This window comes from Cuculus canorus, chromosome 2 (assembly GCF_017976375.1).
Source record: "Cuculus canorus isolate bCucCan1 chromosome 2, bCucCan1.pri, whole genome shotgun sequence".
NCBI lineage: Eukaryota > Metazoa > Chordata > Aves > Cuculiformes > Cuculidae > Cuculus > Cuculus canorus.
In genome coordinates, this window is record NC_071402.1 from 89,726,117 (window position 1) to 89,749,822 (window position 23,706).

The 23,706-nt window shown below is 37.0% G+C and overlaps 1 protein-coding gene across 3 annotated transcripts; it reads left to right on the plus strand.

Annotated features, from left to right (window-relative positions):
* Nucleotides 1-158: 158 nt before the first annotated feature.
* PRPF4B (pre-mRNA processing factor 4B) lies at nucleotides 159-22,487 on the plus strand. Of its 3 annotated transcripts, none has more exons than XR_008448429.1 (16): nucleotides 159-316; nucleotides 4,164-5,342; nucleotides 8,320-8,493; nucleotides 8,734-8,889; nucleotides 9,590-9,671; nucleotides 11,218-11,428; nucleotides 13,895-13,968; nucleotides 15,421-15,511; nucleotides 15,889-16,036; nucleotides 17,239-17,376; nucleotides 18,559-18,712; nucleotides 19,271-19,385; nucleotides 19,870-20,021; nucleotides 20,492-20,578; nucleotides 21,156-21,928; nucleotides 22,442-22,487. XR_008448429.1 is itself a non-coding variant. In XM_054058102.1 (15 exons), exons 1-15 carry the CDS (start codon nucleotides 279-281, stop codon nucleotides 21,357-21,359), a joined length of 3,003 nt encoding a protein of 1,000 aa, XP_053914077.1. In that variant the 5' UTR covers nucleotides 159-278; the 3' UTR covers nucleotides 21,360-22,487. The 3 variants fall into 3 exon arrangements, 1 of the variants encoding a protein (XP_053914077.1); XR_008448430.1 differs by having other exon boundaries at nucleotides 21,156-21,433; nucleotides 21,794-22,487; XM_054058102.1 differs by having other exon boundaries at nucleotides 21,156-22,487.
* The last annotated feature ends 1,219 nt before the right edge of the window (nucleotides 22,488-23,706 follow it).

A 23,706-nucleotide genomic window follows, 5' to 3' on the forward strand; every position in this document is an offset into this window, starting at 1 on the left:
TTCGAGAGTGTTCCCTGCCCAGCGCTCAGGGTTCACTTCCGGCCGGGTGTCGTTCCCTCCCCCCCAACCTCCCTTCGTCTTCTCTTCCGCGGCGCAAGCGCCCGCCCCCTCCCCCTTGGGGGCGGAGCTTCTGGCGCGCTCTCTGCCCGGCGCTCTCTGCCCGGCGCGAGAGGTTCACTTCCGGCTAGCGGCTGCCCGCCTTAGCTTGCCCGGTCCCGCGCCTGCGCTGCGGCCCCGCGTTCTCCCCCAGCGGCAGCGAAGGAGTTTGGAAGTTCAAAATGGCCGCCGCGGCGGAGCCCGAGCAGCGAGCGACCGAGTAAGAAAAGAGACCGATTAGGAAGGCTCAGTCCTCGCCGTGGGCGCCTTGGGGAGGAGGGAGGCGGCAGGGAAGTGCGGACGAGCGGGGAGGGCGAGAGGCGGCCTGGGTGGAGGTGACGAGGGAGGGAGAGGAGGTGATGGGAGAAGGTGGTGGCCGCTCTGGAAGGAGAAGAGGGGTTGCTCTGTAAGCCGTTCGTCTGTCCGTGAGGGGGGGGGACTTGGGGGAGGCAGCAGACCGTGGTGCGGGGCTGAGGAAGGGGAAGGGGAGGGGGGAGGCCGCGAACCGGGCGTGCGCCCGGCGGCCCATGGCGGGCGGGCCGGGGGGGGGAGTGGGACCGGGGAGCGCGTGCCCTCGGCCCCGCGTGCGCCTTCCCGCCTCGTGGAGGGGGAGCGTCGATCTCCTTTCTCCTTTTGCCTCCTTTCCTTCCTTCCTCAATTCCCGCTCCTGCCCCTCCCCAGGGAAGTGGGTTTGCGTCGCGGGGAGGGAAGAAGGGAAAAGGGCGGAGGGTGGGGGAGAGGAAACCCTCTTCCTCCGCGTGGTTGCGAGGCCGCTGCGCTCCCGGGCGGCGCGCAGGGCTCGGGCATCCCTGAGCGGGAGCCGGTCTGGCGCTTCCCCAAGATTTCCCCCCATCCCCGCTCCCTAAGCGACGCCTCCCCGGAGGAGCGAGAAGCCGGGTCGATGGGTGCCTCTGGGCTCTCCCTGCAACGAGCCCACCTTCCCCAGGCGCTCTCGCGTTACAAGGAGTGCCTGTGCCGGTGGAAGCAAAAAGCGATTTGTTGACGCCAGCCCCTCCTTCTAGTCCTCGAAATGACTGGCAACTCCCAGTTCCCGTTGGTAGCGAAGATCGAGTTGCCGCCTTCCCGCCGGACTGGGGCTCCAAGGGTGCGTTCTCCTGGCTTCCCGGTTAGCGGCTTGAGGTTTACGTCTATCGATGCCCACGAAGTCATGAACATTTTCTTCTCTGAAACTTTTGTGCATAGCTGACAACCTAAGCCTTAACTTTATTGCTGCTCTTTACTATACAAACATTTTAGACTCATAAACCACTTTCTATATATTTTCTCCCTTTAAAAGTAGCCTCTTGAAGCTTTTTTTTTTTTGTTAATCATGGGAGTAGAATGTATTCGAGGAAAAGTAGTGGATGCACATGTGAACCATGTCAAACACATAAGCACAGGAAAAAGTGTATTTAATATTGTACAGGGAAACATAACTAAGAGGAAGAAGGTAAAAACTGTCGATGAGAAGCCTGAACATAAGAAAAGATGGGTGAAACCTCTGTGCAAATTTTCCTGGACTTCCTGTGATCTTCTGTCTGAATTCAAAAGCAAGAAAAAGTGGGGCTATAACAAAAACATGTCACAGTTCCTCCCTAGCTAAAGCCATTAGTGCCTAAACATGTAGCTACCTACTTGCCTTATCACCTTTTAAAATCGAGTTCTCATCCATATCATTATACCTCTGAAGCACTTAAGTGAAGTAAAAGTTTATTTATATTTTGATGCAAGTACGTGAAATAAACATTCCTGCATGTTAATAAACTGTTGAAATATTTAATGCCTATCAATGAAATTAATAGCAATTTTATGATTGAGGTAGAAACCAAAGGAAGCCAGCAGTCATTGTTAGCAATCTGTGGCGGCCTGAGATACTGCTGTGGGGCTGTGTCTAATCTGGCACCTTCGTTACCAGCTTGCTGTTACAGAAAGTAAGGCGAGGTTATTACTTAATATTAAAATACATACAATAACAAAACAACTTCCTTTTAGATTCCAGTGTCACTTTCTGCTATTAAGAGAAGAGAGACTTAATCTGGAGTTGCTCAACTGGATGTGTTTTTTGTTGGTTCTATAATATTTTTGTAGTGTATTTAAGTACTGTTAATATGTTATCGGGGACTTGTGCAGCCTGTTACATCTCACTTAAAGAAATCCTGAAAGATGCATAGTTCCCTTAAAATTCACGTTGTGACATTTCTCTGCCTTTAGCCTTTATCACTGGCATACTTTTTCTGGATTGCAAATCCAATAGAAAAAGTTTTACATATAGTACTTTTTCCTTCTTTTTCTTGTATTTTGGGTCATATGCAACGTAGAGCAAACTCATTTTAAAGCAGCTTGCCTTCTTTCTGATATTCTGTTGTCATAATGCTGTGGAGTGTCGGGACGAAGAAATTAAAAACACCCTTCTTTATATATGTACTTTGAGTAAGCAGAAGTAGTGGGAAAGATGCAGAAGAAAAAGCATACGGCATTCTGAATATCGCATATTTTTAACTCAAACAGTCAGTTCCCTTAAGAAATTTCTCGTCTTGGAGCACTAAAATGCTAATAGTTTAGCAAATAATTTTATCACATGTTGTGAAACAGTCTGGATTGTTTACTGGTACTAGAATTTGCTTTGACTCAAGCAGGAGAGAATCAGCAGCTGCACTGTTTGAAGATCTGTAATTAGGAAGACACTAATCAAATTCATAGTGAAGTGGCATCCTTTTAGCCTGGTTTAGAATACCTCTGATGTACTTATTCTATTGGATCATCGATCATAATCTTCAGAAACATCTGTTGTATGAAACTAGTAGAGTTTGGAAGATATATGGTCATCTCTGTGTTCATCACACTACCTCTCCTGACCAGGGCATTCAGGAAATTTCTCTTCAGTAAATGTGGCTTGGGATACAGAAAGAGCTATATGTAAGTTATTAAAGTGTTAGCTAGTAAATTCCAAAAGTGTAGCTTAGGTGGAGTGAGTTTGTAGACAGGTGAACTCTGGCACCTATAATATTTGGCAACAAATTTCAAGATGTGAATAGCCGTCTTACTACAGAAGGTAACTTACCTGATATTCTGGAGGAGATCAGGAGGTGTGTGCTAAGCACTGTAAAACAACTGTTGGTAAGCCAGTTTCAGAGTCTCGGGAAGATAATATAAGTGCATGCATAGTGCCAGGACTGAATTTTATAGTTTTCAAAAGTATGAAGAATGCTATTTAATTTGCTTATTCCTGTCACTAGCAAATTGAAATTATTATTTAAAAAAAAAAAAAACCAACACTGTATGTTATTGTTTTAGTAACTTGCTGTAGACTTATTTTCTGCTGTTTTGGCCAATGCCATTTTGCATGTCTAAGAGTTACAGGTCTTTTTTTATTTGGGAAGCTGATAGTCTGCTGTATACTATCAGAAAGGTTTTCTGAAATTAGAGTTTTTTAATTACCTTGTGCACCAATAGTGTTTCCTCTATTGCATGAATAATATAAATGCAGTATTAGAACAGTTCTTGATTTTCTCACTGATGTGTACACTTACAGAAAGAAATTCCAGTGAAGAGTCAGTCGACTCCCATGTGAGATTTTGAAGGATAGTTTCTTTGGGTGGTCGGTGTCATCCTTGAGATAAGTTTTGATCTTTAGAGCACAGCTGTATCCTATCGTTTGAAAATACTTCAAAAAGACATTGCTTGCATTTGGCATCAGAGTGGAGCAGCAGATAAGACAGATGGTGGACTGATGGGATGCGTAGATATGCAGCACTGTTGTATACTCTTAACAGATATTATCAGTATTGAACCTAAAATCGTAAGCATTGGTTTCATCCCCATGATCTGTTTTGTTAGTGCATTTCTGTATCTTCCTTCCATAGTAGTTCTTTTTTCTGTCATAGCTGTCTGTTCTTGAGTAAGTGTATCCGCTGTTGTGACTTAGTTACATTAGTCCTACATTTTTAATTCTCCTGAAGGTGGGTAATTAAATGCCAGTTAGTTTCTATCATAAAAAAGACCGTCAACACAAGATTAAGGACTGCAGTGAGTTGATAGTACTGATCTGTACTTTTTATTTATTGTAGGGCTGAGGATGCTGACGCATCTGAGAAAAGTGTAAATGAAGAAAATGGGGAAGTATCAGAGGCAGACCAACCTCAGAACAAGCACAGCCGGCACAAAAAAAAGAAACACAAACACCGAAGTAAACACAAGAAACATAAACATTCTTCAGAAGATGATAAGGACAAAAAACATAAACACAGACACAAACACAAAAAACATAAACGGAAAGAGGCCGCTGAAACCTCTGACAAGGAAGATGGACCAGCTAAAAGAACTAAAATTGATTTTTTAGCTCCTCTGGAAGACTTGGAGAAACAAAGAGCATTATTGAAAGCTGAACTTGAAAATGAATTAATGGAAGGAAAAGTCCAGTCTGGGATGGGATTAATATTACAAGGTTATGAGTCAGGATCTGAAGAAGAGGGGGAAATTAATGAAAAAGTGCGAAATGGAACAAGACCTGCAGCTAAGTCAAACACTAAGGGGAAATTAGAACCTGTGGACAATAAAACTAGTTCCAAGAAAGGAAGTAAAAGTGAATCAAAAGAAAGGACTAGGCACAGATCTGACAAAAAGAAAAGCAAGGCAGGAGTTGATGGAATCAAAGAGAAGACAACTAGAAGCAAGTCGAAAGAGAGGAGGAAATCCAAAAGCCCTTATAAGAGAAGTAAGTCTCAAGATCAAACAAGGAAATCTAGGTCTCCAGTGCTTAAAAGACGATCTCAGGAGAAAACCAGAAAGTCTAAATCTCCCCCTGAGGACAGAAGTAAGGCTGATGATAAGAGTAAATCAAGAGATCGCAGAAAGTCTCCGGTTGTAAATGAAAACAAAAGCAGAGATCGTGGCAGAAAATCTAAATCTCCAGCAGAACTAAGAAGCAAATCCAAAGACAGAAGATCACGGTCCAAAGATAGAAAACCTAGGAGATCAGAGACTGACAAAGAGAAAAAGCCAATTAAATCTCCTTCTAAAGATGCTTCTTCAGGGAAAGAAAACAGGTCCCCTAGACGACCTGGCCGTAGCCCCAAGGGAAGAAGCTTATCTCCCAAACAACGAGAAAAGTCAAGAAGAAGTAGGTCCCCCCTCTTTAATGATCGTAGGTCCCCCTCTCGAACCCGGTCTCCGGTTAGAAGACTGAGGAGTAGGTCTGCAGAAAGGAAGAGAAGAGAATCAGAAAGGAGGCGTCTGTCTTCTCCCAGGTAACTTAGAGATGTCATGAACCATCACAAAAATGCATTAGACACTGAACTATCTTCTACTTCAATGTTTATTTCTTTTATTCTGAAAATAGCTGTTACAAAAGTTAATCAGATTGTGCATTATGTTATGAGCTTACCTTGTATGTATTAGTTTTTTAAAAAATACTTCCCCCAGCTGTCAAACATGCAAATTCAGCTTTGGTTGTTGAAGTGCTAGGTTCTTTGCTTCTCATGTCATTATTAGGGACAAGTTTTGTAGCTCAGATTCTTTTTGTCACTCAATTGGATTCTTAATTTGGCTTCTGTTTTGTTTTTTAGTTAATAGTTCTGTTACTTTCAGGAATGTCTGTGGAGTAAGAGTACCCTCTGCTGTTATGTATCAATATTGGCTACGAAGTGGGTAATAAACCCCCTTTTCCTCCTCAAAAAAGGTGCAAATTATAGAGTCGTCATGTGAGAGTGTAAGCAAATCTTTTGTATGAAGATGTCCTTATCCCAGTCAGTGTTTTCTTAGACATTTTTTATTTTTCACTTGCTAGAGGTATGGTAATGTTGCTTCATTATTTGTCTGTTGCATATCGTTACCATATTTTGCATACACTAAAAGGAGGAAGATTGAAATCTTTTTAAGGTGTTTTTAGTCTTGACACTTTTTAAAAAGACAATTTAGCCTGTGAAAGCAGTTAACCTTCAAATTTAATATTAACCATGAGACAAAAATTACTAGCATCTCCTTCCCTGAAGCTGTTAAGGCCTAGATGGCAAGTTCCAAACAGAGAATGGTATAAGTTTATACATTTTGGAAGTGAATTCATTAAATGTAAGTAGTTCAACAGACAGGAGAGTTCAGCATTACTTCTGGATAATGAATAGTTTAAAATGTTTTATCATGGGGTTTAGCTTCACCCACTCTAAAAATTAAGAACAAAGTAGTATGTATTTCAAACAGCGTATTGAAATCACAAAAATCTAGCTCGGTGGGTAAGTGCCTAATAAGCGTGAAAGTCTTTCTGCCTGCATCACTGAAGGTTACTCTGGTTCCAGGTATGGGGTATCTTTTACAGGTGCATTATTAGCTTATTTGTCTGTACAAAGACTGCTTAGCAATACTGCAGGTACTTTGGAGGATGACCCCAGTGGTATGAATCAGATTAAGCAAGTACTGTAAATGCTGGCAGTTTATTTGACTGCTTTCTGGTGAATCAGAAATGTATCAATGCAACCGAGTTTCTTTAACACAGCGTTTGACTTTTCTTCATAGCATTTTGCATCTTTCAGTTTTCATTTCTCATGACAGCTTGCATTGCAGCCAGTTTGAATTAGTTTCTCTAGATATTATTTTTGCTTGTGTCTAGACTTTTACTATCAAATTCATACTCCTGTAACACTGTGGTGAAGCAGCACATGAGTCCGGGGCTACCAAGAAATATTTTTTGCTGGAAGTGTTTGCAAATCAGCAGGAATAATCTTTCTTTGAGTAACATCCTGAACTAACTGCAACAACTAATTAGTCAAGCTGCCAGAGAATTTTAGGAGCTTTAATGAACAGTTTTAACTAAAAAAATCCCAGTAGTTTTATTTTCTGTGTTTGTTTCCAGTGTTCTAATCATATAAGATACTTCTCAGGTCTTCTCAGGACTGCAGTTACTCATTAGATGATGTTACTATGAATCCTTAATCAGCCTCTACCTTTTATCTCATAGCTGTGATCCCTGAACTGATTTAATTTTTTACAGTTACTTGAGTTTTGGCAGTGCAACTACTTTGTTAGCCAGGAAACCTGAATCTGTCAATTCATCCTGTGACTTTCTTTGTAATATTGTTCACAAGAGCAGGATGTAAACTAAATGGATTGAAGGCATCAGCCTGCTTCCAGCACTTGAGTCTGCAGTTATTTCTTATAGAAACTGCCAGTACTTCTGCATGTTTATGATTTTTCCTTATGTCCCACAGTTCATTATTTTATACCAGTTCTGTACGCCTGGTAATCATACATCACTCAGGTAACTAAAACTAATAGAACAGTCTCAAAACAAAAAAACCATTACAGAATGGGTGGAATTAATCTTTCAGACCCAAGAGATTTTGTTCATTTAAGTGAGATAACACCTGAAATAACTTGCCCCAATTTGATTTAAAAAAAAAAAATAATAAAAAAGTAGAGTAGCAAAATTTTTGGAAAAAAAATCTAAGAATTTCTGTGGCAGCCTCATTTGAATAGTTGTTAAATATTTTTAACTTATATCCTTTCCAATTTTTGATGATGTCTTGCTGTCGTGCAAGACAGTTAAGCTTTTTAATGTAGTTGTCTCATCAAGGGTTTTTTTTCTTAAATAATTACATATCTATATAGATGAGAATTAAAAAAATTTGTGTAGTTTATAGTGTGAAACTTGAATTATTTGTTAATTTGAGTAGGGCTAGTTTACTTGTTATTTAGGAATTTTAGTTTTCACCTGCTGTATTAGAATGTGTGAAAGGTTGAAGCCATCCAGTTCTAGTGCCCAAATTGAAACAGCCAGTAAAGCCATTGCTATGAAGTAGCACTGTTCTAAATTTCAACACAATGTTGTAAAGTTGCTGAGAAAATTCTCAAGCATTAGTTTTTGGGTTTTATTTATTGTTTAAATACTGTTTCTGATAAACATTAGAATAGAATACTGTTTTATATAAGACTTAAATGCAAGCTTTGTTTTAAAACCTGTCTTAGCTTTGTGGTAGCAGTTAACAAGCTCTTGTTTACAGAATTGTCCAGAACTAGATGTGTGTATGGGTATGTATTTTCCAGGGTGGGCAGACACACAGTAAGGGCAGCAAGCTCTGCGATGTACTTGCTCATCCATCTCTCAGAAGCCCATCTGGTGGTCCTTCATCTGCAGTGAGATTTTGAAGTGAGCTTTTAGAGGGAATTGTGATCTTTTTTTTTTGTTTTCAGCTTGCTCCTGATTTTACTACTGTTCTGTTCCTCTATTTTAAGAACACGAACCAGAGATGATATTTTGTCTAGACGCGAAAGGTCAAAAGATGTTAGCCCACCCAGCAGATGGTCCCCATCCCGAAGGAGGTCTCGTTCACCCATCAGGAGGAGGTCTCGTTCACCCCTTCGACGTAGCCGATCTCCAAGAAGACGGAGTAGATCTCCTCGGAGGAGGTAAAGACACACTGTGTTTTTTAATCTATTTTGTAAAATGTTACTGTAAGAATAAAATTGCAATCTTATGTGGAAAGAGGCAATGCTCTTTTTTTTTTCTTTAATTTATTTTGTCCTTTGTGAATTTATTTCCCTTATAGTCATAATGTGCCTTTGTTTTTATGAATCGGTTTTCCTCCTTTTCTTCAAAAAAAACCTAACCAAACTCCCAAAACTTCAAACCCCTCTTATTGTTACCAGGGATAGAGGCCGAAGAAGTAGATCTCGCCTTCGAAGGAGGTCCAGGTCACGTGGTGGCCATAGACGTAGGAGCAGAAGCAAAGTTAAAGAAGACAAATTTAAAGGTAGCCTTTCTGAGGGTATGAAAGCTGAACAGGAGTCTTCATCAGATGAAAAGTAAGAATTAATTTCTAACTCATTATGATTATCTAAAAATACAGATCCACGGATTTGGTGTATGAACAGACATTTATCTCCATGATGTACTTTTTAGATTGTCACCTAAAACTTACTTTAATCATGTTTTAGTAATTGTGGTCTTGTCAAATTACTGTTGAGATAATCTAGAAAACTTTGGAGCATGCAAGAAATATGATGACCTGCTGGTTAATGGGCAGACTTGAGGGGATGATATGTTGTTCAGTTTCTAAATTCAACTTGATCAGCATCTTGTAAAAATATTTTTTCTATTTCCTCAAGCTTACTCCTTGAGGAAAAACTGTACCACCTGGAGGTATTAATTGCTATTTGAAAATTGTTTTCTATGTGCTAAATATCTGCTTAATCCAATTGCACAAGTGTATAAATTCTTAATCAAATTATCAAGGAAGAATTATGGTGGAATGAAAATGAACAACTTTTTGTTTGTTTTTCTCATTAAAGCAGTTACTCTTAATTGCAGTTAAAAATTAAATACTCGCATCCCAGGGAGATAGCAAAACATACGTTTTTTAGAGTAAGATGACGTAAATATACACACTAGGGTTTAGCTCACCTTTGCTTTTTGATTCAGTTGAACAGCTATTGGTTAGTATATTGTGTGCTTTCAATGCCAAAGACTGCATTTGGTATATAAAAATTAATTGTATTTGTATAGTCTTGAAGACTTTGATTTGGAAGAAGAGGATGAAGAAGCAGAGATAAGACAAAGAAGATTACAGCGGCAAGCAATTGTTCAGGTACATGGTTGTTTTATCATTTGCGTCACAGAAAGTGATTTTATGCTGTGTAAAATATTGAGATAAAGGAAGGCTCTTAGCCTACTACTGTGTTATTGTAGTTATTACTATATTTTTCCAATTAATTTATTATAAATCTTAGTCTCCGTTAAACTTCACGCTGCTATTGCAACAGCATTGCTTTTAAGACTGAATCAACTCTTCTGCAAGTCACTTTTGTGCTGTGGTTAAACATTCTCTGACAGTTCTTTGGCATCTTAAAAACGTTCGGTTGTGTTAACCCATAGGTTTTCTTCCTAGCTGTATCATTGATATCATAATGCAAATGTTGCATTAAGTTACATATCAATTAACCTAAGAGGTCAGTTTGTTTCAAGTAGAAGGTGTCTTTGTTTCCAAAACTTCATAAAGCTACTGTCCTGGGTTCTTTTTTTGTGAAAGTAGATAACGTATTCAGTTACATGTTTGAGTTCCTGCAAAGACTCTTTGCTGGTAAGAAGGTAGCAGTAGTGACACTCAATACATGATCAAGACCCCTGAAAGGGAGCTGTGGCCAAAGGGAATGTAGTTCTACAGCACAAATCAAGTATCTTTTGAAGTTTGGATTTGACACAGAGTTAGAACATAGTGAGCAAAATGCTGTAGTGTATTTACTGAATATTTAGTTATAAAAGCAGTGGTTATAATATGCTGCTTATTTTCGTCAGAACTAAAAATACCGTTCATTGTTTGTCTTTTATGCAAAGCTAGTTGTAAAATCCTTCAGAATTGTAACTGAGCAAAACCATATAAAGTAAATTATTTTTCAAGGCCAGTTAGACCTGTTATTGGTCCATACAGGAGCCAAATTTCAGAGCTTCATTCCCTAAATAGGAAACGTCTGCTTTTATTATTGAGTAGTTCAACCTTGATAACTGAGAGGTATCAGCATTTATTCAGCTCGATTTTTAACTTTTGGAAGAGAAAGTGACATTTGTGTTATTTCATGCTTGAGTTTTAAAAATAATTTGTAAAGGTGTTGTCTTAAACTTTTTTAATGCATCTGAAATTTTTCAACAAAAATGAGGGAATAAATAGGATTTCCAATTCAAATAAAGAACCTGAATCTAAGAATTACTTTTCTGTACCATAACACTAATAAAAATGGAAAATATAATCTAGGATGTAAGATGTAAGATCGTTAGTTTTTCCTTGAAGACTTTATTTCACTACTTGTGTACCAGCAACAAATCAATTGGTACTGACATTTCGTCACACACAACAAAATAGTTAATCATGAATAAAAATAGCTTTTTGCAAAAATAAAATGCCTAAAGGGCACATGAGTTTTTCAGTCATCTTTTATGGTCCGGGCTGTGGTGCACTGTACAACGTGAGTTTTCAAAATCTGTATCTCATTCTGCAAGTAATTTACTGCCGTTAGAGACGTAGGTGATTATGAAGGCAGAGATTAAGGTTAGGCACAAACCATTGAAAGTGTGAGTATAAAAGTGTCTAAATTGGGATAAGATGTGATGGTGAGATTAATGATTAAATTTCTTTTCAGAAATACAAAGGCCAGACAGAAGACAGTAATATATCTGTACCATCTGAACCAAGCAGTCCTCAAAGTAGTACACGTAGTCGCTCAAATTCGCCTGATGACATCCTAGAAAGAGTAGCAGCTGATGTTAAGGAGTATGAACGGGAAAATGTGGACACATTTGAGGCATCAGTAAAAGCCAAGCACAACCTCATGACAGTCGAACAGAACAATGGTAAGAATCTGAAATCTCACTATTTAGTGCAATTTATGAAAGCTTGACTCTTAAGCACTCTGAAAGAGTCATTTTGCTTAGTTTCCTTGTATACTTAAAGGCTTGGAAGCAGATTGACTTTTTGGACAGAATTTGAGAATGTTTCCACAACTGTTATCGTACTTAAAATATAGCATTAAAATAAAGCTTGTTCATTAAGGAGGATGATGTGAATGGAAGATCTCCTCTGTATTTCTAATAACTGTTAACATGATTCATGCTATAAATTTGGAAGAGCGGTTAAAACATGTCTGTCTATATAGTGAAGAATTATCCTTTTTATCTTAGAAATTTTTATTTTCACTTAGGCATGTTGTTTTCTTAGGAGCTTAATATAGTTCTAGTCTTTATTTTGAGGTGGATTGGAAACCATCCCCCCTTTGTCCCTTTTTTTTTAGTCAAAGCCACTGTGTTAAAAGAATATAGATGATCTGCGGTATTTTAGAATTATTAAAACTTTTAAAAGTCATTGCTAGTTAAGTCCATTTTGGTGGCATAACTTATTGCTGAAGAAATGAAATGGCTATGTCCTCGTGTCCTTCCCTGCACGTAATCTGTAGTACAACAATATTGAAACGAAATAGATCTTGATGTAAAACCTGCATTGTGCCTGCTGTGGCAAAAGGAGCATCTCCCAGTGCAGCCTGTAATACGGAAAATCTACTAAAAAAATATTTTTTTTTGTCTTTTGAAAGTGGATTACTGTATGTCTTCCAACTAGTAAAAAAGGTGTGACTAGTTGCTATGTGGATATACTTGAGCTAGTTTTAACTACTTTAGTTTCTATTTAATTGTAGTTGCAACACGACACTTTAACAAGGGCTGCAAAACCTGCCCAACCCCCTCAGGACATGGTTGGACAGTTAGCTTGTATTTCACGTGTTGCGCTAGATGTCTTTGGGAGCTAAATATGCTATGTTCTAATGAATGCTTCTCTTTGAAGTAATAAAGCTGCATCTCTTTGGGACTGCTGTACTCTGTAGTTAGTCCTAGTGTTCCCTTGAGCAGTATACTTGCAGATTGTTCTCCTGCAACGTAGGTGGAACAACTGTCTTATGCACTTGTCCTTTATTTGTATATCACAAGTTTAGACTTAGTTATCTTATGGACAATATAGTTTTCCTTTTTTTGTCAAGGCATGTACTGCTTTCTAATTTTGTCCACTACAGTATACGAAAGTATAACTAACTACATAGATATTTTTGAGATACAGAAAAGGCTTGTTTTTAAAAAACAAGTTAATTACACTCAGATGTGGGAGTTTTCATGTATTGGTAGGATTCTGGGTTGGAGGTGACTGTAACAACAGGTGGAAGTAGTAGATTATCTTTCTAAGAGCCATTTTTTATTTAAACCCTTAACCTCATATAGAGGCAGGATAGTAAGTTGCTAAGGAGCCAGTTAATAACTCATTGTAGCCAAGTGAAAGTGTGATGAACTGGAAATAAAAAGAAGATTTGAGAAAGTTGCTGGAAGGGTTTGTATCTTGGAACAATGGCGTAACCTGTGTCCCCATAGTGTCAAGTGACAGGTCTGTGCCTTGAAACAACTGTGTCAGCATGATGGATGAGAGTTTTTGATGCTTCAGAAGATCTCAGTCTAGTTATTTTATGTGAAAGTGGTTGGCTGTATGCTTAATGAGACCTGAAGCAACTGAGTTCAACTGTTCGTTTTTCTCCTTTGCTTGATACCCTAAAAGGGATGTCTGTGATTTACTGTGGTCACAAAGGGATGCTACCATAACGTGTGTTCCGAAATAGTTTAAAGTTTACCTGCTTTCACTAATATGTACTTCATTTGTATTTCTTTGCTTTTATCAACCAAGTAAAATGTCTTTGGGACTTTAAAGATGATCAAAAGGTGAGAAAGGGATAATCTTGCCCACGTTAAAAGTATATCTCTTAAACATAATAGTTAACATTGTCTTTGACTGAAAGCTACACACAAGGTCCTTTTGACAGGGTGGAAGAAAACATTTTTCAAAGAAACAACTTCTGGTCCTTACAATTTTGGGTTTTAGTAAAATACCTTGTGATTATTAGAAATGCCTGAACTTGTATATTGAAAATGAGTCTATTTCTTATATATGCACACAGTCATTTTATATTTTTTTAATGCCTATATATAGTCACTACTCATGTGTATGTGCTTTTCGCTTTCTGCTGTGTGAATTGTTTGAAAGCAATTTTACTTAATTTTTCAAGGAAGTGTATATTTTTGAATGCTTTGAAGAACTTCTGCAATTTGAGTTTTGTATTTCTAGAATGCAAAATGATGTTTGCTAGAAACATTAGTAGAGCTACCTGTTTGCTGACATACTAACCTTAGATTATACAGTAAAGATACTAAATCACAAATTATCCTGGTAACAGAATTATTATTAGTTTGCTGCCTTTTCATGTTGAGTAATCTAAGTTTCATTTTAAGGTTCAGCTCAGAAGAAACTGCTAGCTCCTGATATGTTCACAGAATCAGATGATATGTTCGCTGCATACTTTGATGTAGGTAATTCTTGGAGATTACATGAATGGGTCTTTTGCTTGATTTTTGTTAGAGAGTTACTGTCACTTGAGGTTTGTGGGAACTTTGATTTGTAAAAGCTTGTGTAACTGAGTGGCTGGAATGTTCTGAATCTTTTGATCAGCCAAGGTAGACAAAGTAGTTCCTAATTAATATTCCAGTGAAAGAAAAGCTGCTGAAATTAATGGGAATTTTATCATAGTAAGCAATTAGGCAATTCATCTGTTTGAATAGGACCTATAGTGGCACACAGTAACAAACTTATACTTTATGTTAATGTTACTGTGCTGCACTGTTCCAAATACATGCTTTTTTCAGAGGGTCATGCATGGTTAATTAGAAAGCATTTGTGTACGATACTTTAATTTGCTAATGATGCTGTGTTGGAGTAACATGGTGTTTTACTGGGGGTTCTGGTTTGGTTTTTTTGTTTTTAATTAAGTTTTTTATTAAGTGGTGTATTTCCTGGTTTTACTTCTGTAGTAATTCAGCAGTTTTTCCCCAAATTTGCTGAAGTGGCCTGCAAATCATGGGGTCTAGTGACTTGTTTTGAGACTTTACTTGCTGTTGTCAGATTTACAATCTGCTTCATTGTTGCTAATGCACAACACTGAGAAATCAATCAACAACTTTCTCCTTAACTTAGAAATTCTCCAGTTAATTTCTGTTTGTCTGACATAATCTATTAGTTTTGACAGAAACATTGGTGACAAAAGGCTGTCATGGTGTCACTCTAGTAACACCGGTAATAAAATTTTAAAAATCTAAACCCCTTTGACCCTGGAAATGACGAATACTTAAAGGATTGTATGTGGAGGGGTGCCTTTAAAAATTTGAAAGTTGCAAGTTGGTATTGGTAGCTTGTAAGTGTGCAGTTCTCTCTTCCAAAAACTGTTCTTCAATTGAAGATATTCTCTGATACCCATAGATTTTGATTTGTGATATTGCCAAATGCGTCAAGAGATGTCAAGAGCAATTGTAGTAATTTTATGATCACAAATATTTTAAGTATCACGGTATGAAATCTGTGAAGTGGCATTGAATGAACAAAACCTCAAGGTTTAAATAGTTACATTTTCCCTGCAAATTGCTAAGCTTTATTACTACAAACATACTGTAATTAAGGCTCTTACTCGGATGAGCCAAGATGTGCGTTCTAGCAAGACTTGTATGATTTTTTTGTGGGTATCAGTTGAAACTTTACCCATTTATGTTGACTAATAGTTCCATGGTTGTTCCCATCCTCTTACCTTGCATCAGTCTCTAAATACTGGTGTGTAAATAGCATTTTGTGTTCAGTAGTTTCTTCGCATAAAAGATAAATGTATCTGTACTGTGGAGAGGAACAGTGTTTTGGGAGGGCAAAGGGGCTTTTGGTAAGCTAACATCAAGGAAAGACAGCACACAAGCAAAGCTGTTACTTTTTATTTCAGAGTGCTCGTCTACGGGCGGCTGGGTTTGGAAAAGACTTCAAAGAAAACCCCAATCTCAGGGATAACTGGACTGATGCAGAAGGCTATTACCGTAAGTTTTATTTTGTGATTTGCAAAGACAGCTAGAATGAGGGTGCTCAGTGGAAAAGATCCCCAGATAAAAAGCACTAAGTCGTTATTCTAATGTAAATGTACCACAGTGCCCACACTGAATGTTTGATATAATGAGTGAAATGAACATGCAGGTTTTAATCTCAGTTATGAAAAGACTCCAGACTTGCAGAATCACAGTTTGTTCCCTGTAATTTCCACAAAGCCAGGGGATATAAAACATTGTGCCTTCTGAAATTAAGCGATAATACTGTTTATGCTGTTTTTCTCAATTTTACGGAATGGTTTGTTTTCATAAAAAGTTTTACAATGTATGTCTATCGTAACTCCTTGAATTGCTTGATTTTTATCCTTCAGGTGTAAATATAGGTGAAGTTCTAGATAAACGTTACAATGTCTATGGTTACACTGGTCAGGGAGTCTTCAGTAACGTAGTGCGAGCCAGGGATATGGCAAGAGCAAACCAAGAAGTAGCGGTTAAAATCATCAGGAACAATGAACTTATGTAAGTAGTGTTTGTGTTTAATAATAAAGCATGTGTAACAGTTGGAAGTTTTTCATGATGTGATTTGAATCTCCCTTTGTTTCAAGTGAAGTAACAGATTACAGCTGGTTCCTGCCTTTTCTGCTAATATGAGCCAGATAATGAGAAGCACTTGAGGACTATGTATCTACACTACTTTACAGCTGTCACAGGAGAAGGGTACTGGCATTTTCATCAGGCACTTTCTCATTTGCAGACCTGCAGGGAACAGTAGTAGCCAGAAAGGTTACAGTTAATTGAGGCCTGCCCATCACTAAATTTTTTTACATAGGAGTTGTGGACTGCAAATATTTTGTTTTGATGGACCGAATTGATTTGGCAGGCTACAAGTTGGGTCCTAATTAGTTATCTGCAACTTGCAAAAAGACATCTGTTCATTAATTACTTAGAACATTCTCTATGTGTTTGCATGTACATAAGATACATGCTTGTTCAACAAGCAAAACCAAAATTACATCTTTCAGAATGCGTGAACATTAACGAGTATGATCGATTAAATTATATTATGTCAGGACTTGTCTGTAATATTAATTTTCAGCATCTTCTGCAGTATTTCTACAGTCTTGTGTTATGTCCTCTTTGGTTAAAGACAATTTAAATGAAAATCTTTTTTCATGCATTTTACTTTGGAAGTTTTAGAAGTTTTTTTTGTTGTATGTGTAATTGGGTTATTTTGACTTACTTGAATAGGTATGTAGAAAATCTTTTTTTAAAGGGGGGAGTGGTGATAAGCTATTTCAGTTCGGTATGTTGTATAGATACTCAGTTTGAGAGTGTATTTGACTCTAGTCAGTTTAGCTTAAAACACTTGAATGTATATGGTTCAGTGCTTTTTTTAGTAATGTAAACTTCTCAAGCGTGTGCTATTTGAAACTAAAGTGTCCTGTTGCAGGAGGAAATCTGAGTTTAGCTTTACATGCAACCAGGAGGGGGGGGAACGGATAGGTAGGTTGCAGAGGCTCAGTGAAGATCAAAGAATTAACTGAGTGTCTTGGCACCAATAGCAAATCATTGTTCTGATCTTTTGATTTTTTTATTTTTTTTTTTAAGCAGAGGTATGTTAAGTAGTGACAAGACACTTCTCATCTCCTGATAATTATAACCGTGCGAGTGAATGTCTAGATTTTAAAAAGGTATTATAATGTCACTGATTTTGTTTTCAGGCAAAAAACTGGCCTAAAAGAACTGGAATTTTTGAAAAAGCTCAATGATGCAGACCCTGATGACAAGTTTCATTGTCTACGACTGTTCAGGCATTTCTACCACAAGCAACATCTCTGTCTGGTATTTGAGCCACTCAGGTAAGATGACAAATGTTAGAGATTCTCTCTAAAAAGTAAAGTACTATTGAGTGATCTTTGACTTTCTTTACTTGGCTGTTGTTTTGATACCTTGTTCGGTTGCAAAGATTCAAGAATGCAAGGAACTTTTTTTTTAATGTATGTATTGTCTGGAGGTACAAATCACACACTACTGTACTATTTCTCTTTTATTTAAAGTATTGTGGTGAACTTTCTCTGGACAATATATGAAACAACACAATGTATTATCAGACTGTTCATCTTGCCACCGGTGCTTTTTTCTTTTTTTTGTGTGTAACACAATATTAGTTTTCGTGATTTTTTTGTTTTATGGGTTTGGATTAAGAACGCATACCCAGAGAGGTTCATCAAATGCTGTATATTCTGTGAAGAGTGCATACATAGCGAGAGTCTGCGGAAAAGAATTGTTGGTGCTTTGCATGCCCAGATTTGCTTTTAACTCATTAGACTCTTCTGACAGGTTAATTGTAGACACTGTGTTTTATGGTAGCTCTGGATATATTAATTGCCTGCGGTCCCATTTCCGCTTAGAGACTTTGGTTGTTCGTATCCTAAGTTTTCTGTATATGTCTTATTTTTAATTTTTGCCACATTTGAGTTGAAGATAAGTTATGCTGAAGCAAGGCAAGCTTTATGGAATTACTATAATATATTCATTAACAAGCCATGGAAGAAATTACTTCTTAGTGCTGTAGTATCTCTCTATAATACACTTGTTTGTTATTTATATCCAGTGTTTTGTCTTGAAATTGTGGTGGTCTTATCTGCTGTTTAAGTTATCAAAAAATTACCTCTTCAACCTGTATCTCTTGCATGCTTCCTTTTTTATTTATTTCTTCAGACAATGGGTACAAAGGTGATATAGTTAAGAAAATGGTGCTCATGTGCAAGTAAATCCTCTCAAATTAATCTTGATGAAAAATGTGTTCCTAGACCAGTCTAGTAAGTAATTATACAGTATAGGATAAAAGTGATTGACTAGCTTTTTTGTTTCATTGCTGTAGCTAACAGAGAGCTACGTTGTAGCTTAAGTTGAATTTTGCTTTTCTGGAAAGATATCCAAAGCTGACTGGTTTCTTGAAATTCATCTTACAGTTTAGGAGGCCACTATATTCTTCTTGTTAAGCTTTATTGTTTCTTTCTCCTTTTTTTTTTTTACAGTATGAATTTACGAGAGGTGTTGAAAAAGTATGGGAAAGATGTTGGACTCCATATTAAAGCTGTGCGTTCCTACAGCCAGCAGTTGTTCCTGGCTTTAAAGCTTCTTAAAAGATGCAATATTCTACATGCAGATATTAAACCAGATAATATTTTGGTAAGTTATAAATAATTGAAATGTATTTTGCACAGTCTATCCTGTAGTTGTTTGAAATGATACCATTCTGTTAATTTAGTTGAAGTCAATGTCTTCTTTAATTGAAAATGCTAAGGTTTCGTGTTTTTACTTTATTTAAAATGTTTCCTTCTTGCCATTCATCACAGCAATAGTCTATGTAGGCATGATATATGTGAATGATGTGCTGGTTTGTGAGTGGTACTCTGGATACTAGAGCTGGAAGTCTAAACTGATATAATTTCAGTATCTGGAATGAAATCTGGGTCCACTAATGATAATTTGGTAAGAGAAAAGTACGTAAAACTGACTTTTTTTTTTATTTGCTAGGATCTGAAGACATTCACTGTCACTTTCAATTTAAGAAGGCTTTATAGTTTCCTTAGAATATGGAGAGGAGGATTAAAATATAGGAAGGACTTCCTATTTAATGGCTGAATGTTTTTCTTATTTCTGAATGAAATTTATTGTTGTTTTCATGGTGCATTTGGTGATTCTGTCTACAAATAGTGCTAATGGATATCTATGTTTAACTTTCAGGTGAATGAGTCTAAAACAATATTAAAGCTTTGCGATTTTGGATCAGCTTCACATGTTGCAGATAATGACATTACACCATATCTAGTTAGTAGATTTTATCGAGCTCCAGAGATCAGTAAGTACCTTTGGATTGGTTACATGTATCATAAGCAATATCAGGATATATTGGTACTAGCAAATGAGAATTTGACCTGAACTTACTGTCTGTCTGCTCTTAGCAAAGCTTCACTCTAGAAATACTATGACTTTGAAAGCGTGCTTGTGTAACTCTTCATGTATGTTGTTGGTCAGCCTAGTGAGGACAGGGAGAATCGTTCTGACTGGTTAAAGTTACATTTTAATTTAGAGGCATTGTTCTGACTTCTTGTCTTTTACTAACTTAATTTATGCTGGTTAGTTTAGGTGTTAGGTAAAACCTCTCTTTCTAAAATAGAGATACTGTAAAAGTTATAAGTTATGCTACGTTCTTTTATGGTGATGACTTACGCTTATGAGGAGCACCAATGTAGTTCACAAATGAAAATTTTTTTCATCTGTTTTTTTGTGATATAGCTTTTAAGGCTGTCTTTATGGAATTAACTGGAATTGCTCTGTTTCAGTTATAGGAAAAATCTATGACTATGGTATAGATATGTGGTCTGTAGGCTGCACATTATATGAACTTTACACAGGAAAAATACTCTTTCCTGGCAAAACCAATAACCATATGTTGAAACTAGCCATGGATCTCAAAGGAAAGATGCCAAACAAGGTAAGAAACTATATGATTTTTAATTAATAACTGAGAGTGCTGTAATGAATGGTAGAACATACTTTTTTCTCTCTGAATTCTATTTCTTACCATATGCATATTCTCTTAACAGCAAGTAAATATCGGACATCGTTCTGACTGTATAATTAATATTGATTTAAAAGCTTATGAAGTAGAAGTATACAGCTTCTTTTTCATAGACTAAGTATAAAGTGAAAGCAGAAACCTAAGCACTGAACTGAAAAAAAAAACCAAAACCCGTAAGTCAATGAGAGATACTGTGTCCTTTTTCAACTGGTTTGAACTATTTTTCTATCCAGTCTAGATATTTCTTACTACCCTTGTGATATATTTTTAATCATTATTAAATTATTGATGTTTGAATAAGTTAGTAGACATTGATGCTAATTGTGGCGTTCTTAAGACATGGAGAACTTGCCTGAAACTCATGCCTCTCCCTTGTTTTCCAGATGATTCGAAAAGGTGTGTTCAAAGATCAGCATTTTGATCAAAATCTCAACTTTATGTATATAGAAGTAGATAAAGTGACAGAAAGGGTAAGTCCTTAATGTGTCAACTAATCTAGTACTTTTTCTGAAGCTTTCCTACTATTATCATCTTTCAAATGTCTTGGCATCTTAATTAAAAATAAAAATCTATAAATTATTGGAATGTCCTTTTGCAGTGGTGTATGTACAGGTTACTTGGCTATAAACTGGCAATGGATTTTTTCCTACGATTTAGGAATGCATTTAAGAGAAATCTGAGTTGAACCTTGGTAGGTATACAGTGTATCTCCGCGTACTCCATTGTCATTAAATTACTAATATAAGAAATTCTGCCTTCATTTTAGAGAAGGATGTCCAACTTCAGTGTGATGTGCTTATTTTGTAGGAGGACACTATCACTTTTTTTGCATCATTTTATTATAGTACATTTACCAAAAATTGCAGAATTACTGCTCAGATAAGGGAACTTTCCACATGGCTGATGTTCTCAGTTAACTATTATGTTAGGATTGTTGATCAGATCTGAGATAACCTTGTAGAAAAGTTGCTGCTGAAGCTCTGTAGAAGGGATAGGGGGTTTGTGCATCGCTTCTGTTCTACAAGGCTGCCATTTTTGTATTTGTAGGAGAAAGTTACTGTTATGAGCACCATTAATCCAACCAAGGACCTGTTAGCAGACTTAATTGGGTGCCAACGACTCCCTGAAGACCAGCGTAAAAAAGTACACCAGCTAAAGGACTTGTTGGACCAGATTCTAATGTTAGACCCAGCTAAACGGATTAGCATCAACCAGGCTCTGCAGCACGCCTTCATCCAGGAAAAAATTTAAGCCAGATGAAGAAGTTCAAAGGGTTTGAGTAATTAAAATACAAAGACTGAAGAAATTTCACAACAGTTATTAATGTATATAAACATAAATATTTCCCCTGCAAAGTTGAGGAAGAAATGATACATTTGAATTAACATCAAGGCTGATATTTCTTTTAGAAATGTTAGAGTAATTCTGTTTTGTGTCTTATGTGAAAATTTTCACTGTAGAACTGTTTTAATTGCCAAGACTGCACAGAAGTACAATGCTAATGTATATGGTTGCAGTTCGTATATATTATAAAAAGAAAAAAATGCATCTGTTATAAAAAAAAAAAAAAAGAAAAAAAAAGAGCAGTAATACTGGGTGGTTGATTTGTTTTTAGCAGACTTGGCTTCATTTTTGTCTTTAAAAAATGGCCAGCATAAATGCTGTTTATATTCACATTTTCCTAGGTGTGTGTGTGCAGGCCACAGCAGCATGCCCTTGGTGTAGTCAGTGCCGAAGGGGGTCTGTTTCTTCTTGAGCCTGCCCGCAGGGATGGTCTCCTCTTTTAAAGCAGGTTGTGTACAACTTTCAGTACACTGAAGGTAAGCTAACCCATCAACATCACTGGTGTTTAAGCTGTTATTTTACTGGAACAACTGACAAATGAAAGACAATAGCATTGTGGCAGAATTCCCTGCATGTTTGATAAATGATCTTGTTTTATTTTCTGGCATTGCAACCGTGGCATAGTTACAACTTCTGTTCTGTTCATCACATTTAAAATTTAAAGAGTGCGCACTTGATGGATAGAGCGCCTTCAGTGTACTGTTTCTTATTACTTTAATTTTTTTATTCAACTTGCTATAGACTTTGTATACATTTTGTTAAATACAATTCACTATGACATAGAACCAATACTTACAGAAGAGTTTTCATTTAGTAATTACATATGTTGGGCTCTCATTTGAAAGACCTTATATCTAAAGGATAGATAGACAACATAATGAGATTTTTAACTATTTGTATGTCATTTTGAAAGTGTACTGCTTTATGCTAAAAGTGTTTCATTTGTTCATTGTTTTCATTATTTGTGATCATGTTGTCTTTCAATACAGGCATAAACCTTCCACTCTTGAACAAAGCAGCTGCTTTTTAAAAGCGGTAATTGCTTCTTTACCTTTTATTTCTTTTGTAAATGAAGCTTTTCTTTAAGAAATGTGACTTTAAAGTGTTGTCTCTTGCATAAAACAGTTGACACTTACTTATTGTAAAGTGAAGATTGTTCTGCTGCATGTAAAGTGGACCATGCAGATTTCTGTATGTTTTCAGTATGCATCATTAGATAATAAAGTCTTTTGTGAACAAGGCATTCGTAGCCATTTTTAAAAGAATCTGTCTTCAGTGATGGTAAATCAGGTAATTCATAAGAACGGCCCCTGCATTTCCTATTAATCATTTAATTAAAGGGATTATTAAATGTTATGATCTTTGGGAGAGTTATAGGCTACGTTAATTAGATATGTAATTATCACTGCTTAAACAAAAACAAAGCAAAAAACCCTACAGATAATGTCTGTCTGCTTTCATTGTGATGAAATTATTCCTGTAGGACATGGGATTAAGTTCAGGCTTTAACTAATGTTTGTGCTGTTTTTCTCACTTTTCCTTTTGATGGTGCTGAAAGAGAAAAAGGAAAGCGAGTCACAGGCCACTCAACGCCTACTCCATGGGTCTGATTTGCTGAGACACCAACTTCACCTTCCTAACAAGGTTATTTCTGACAGCATGTGTAGATAACGTTTAGCAACAAGTTAAAACAGCTTGAGACATTTGAGTTGGTTATACAGCCAGAGGAAACCAAAATCAAACTTTGCAGGTCCATGCTGCTGTTTAAATCTGACAATATTAAGGAGTTCATCTCTTCAATTTTATTAATGTATTCTGAAAAGCTGTGAAAACCCCACTGGTTTCACATACTTGATAATACATCTTGGAACTAAGAAGGGGTTTTGTATCCATCTAGGTACTTGATGGCAATGATCATGCACTCTCGGTGCACTCAAGAATGGAAAAATGACACAAAGCAGTTATTCTGCTGGTGGGGAATACCCCACCGAGGAGATGTAATGAATTAACTACAAAAACAAGCAGGAGATGGGTGGTTTTGTATGCGTATTTGGAACCTTCAGCCTGTCTCTTCTCAATTTAATTTATAAAGAATAATATCTCCTTATTTCCACATGTTAAGGTACCTTGTTCGTACACGAAATAAAATTAGTTTTCATATTTAATTAAACTACTTGCTTGCTAGTTAAGTGCAAAAAGTAACTTGCACTTTTACAACATAGGCAGTGCTTCTGAGGGCAAGTTTGAACAGATG

Coding starts and splice junctions, on each gene's coding strand:
- PRPF4B (XM_054058102.1), top strand. CDS start 279: ATGGCCGCCGCGGCGGAGCCCGAGCAGCGAGCGACCGA. Junction 8,494..8,733: donor AGTAGATCTCCTCGGAGGAG/GTAAAGACACAC, acceptor TATTGTTACCAG/GGATAGAGGCCGAAGAAGTA. Junction 8,890..9,589: donor GAGTCTTCATCAGATGAAAA/GTAAGAATTAAT, acceptor GTATTTGTATAG/TCTTGAAGACTTTGATTTGG.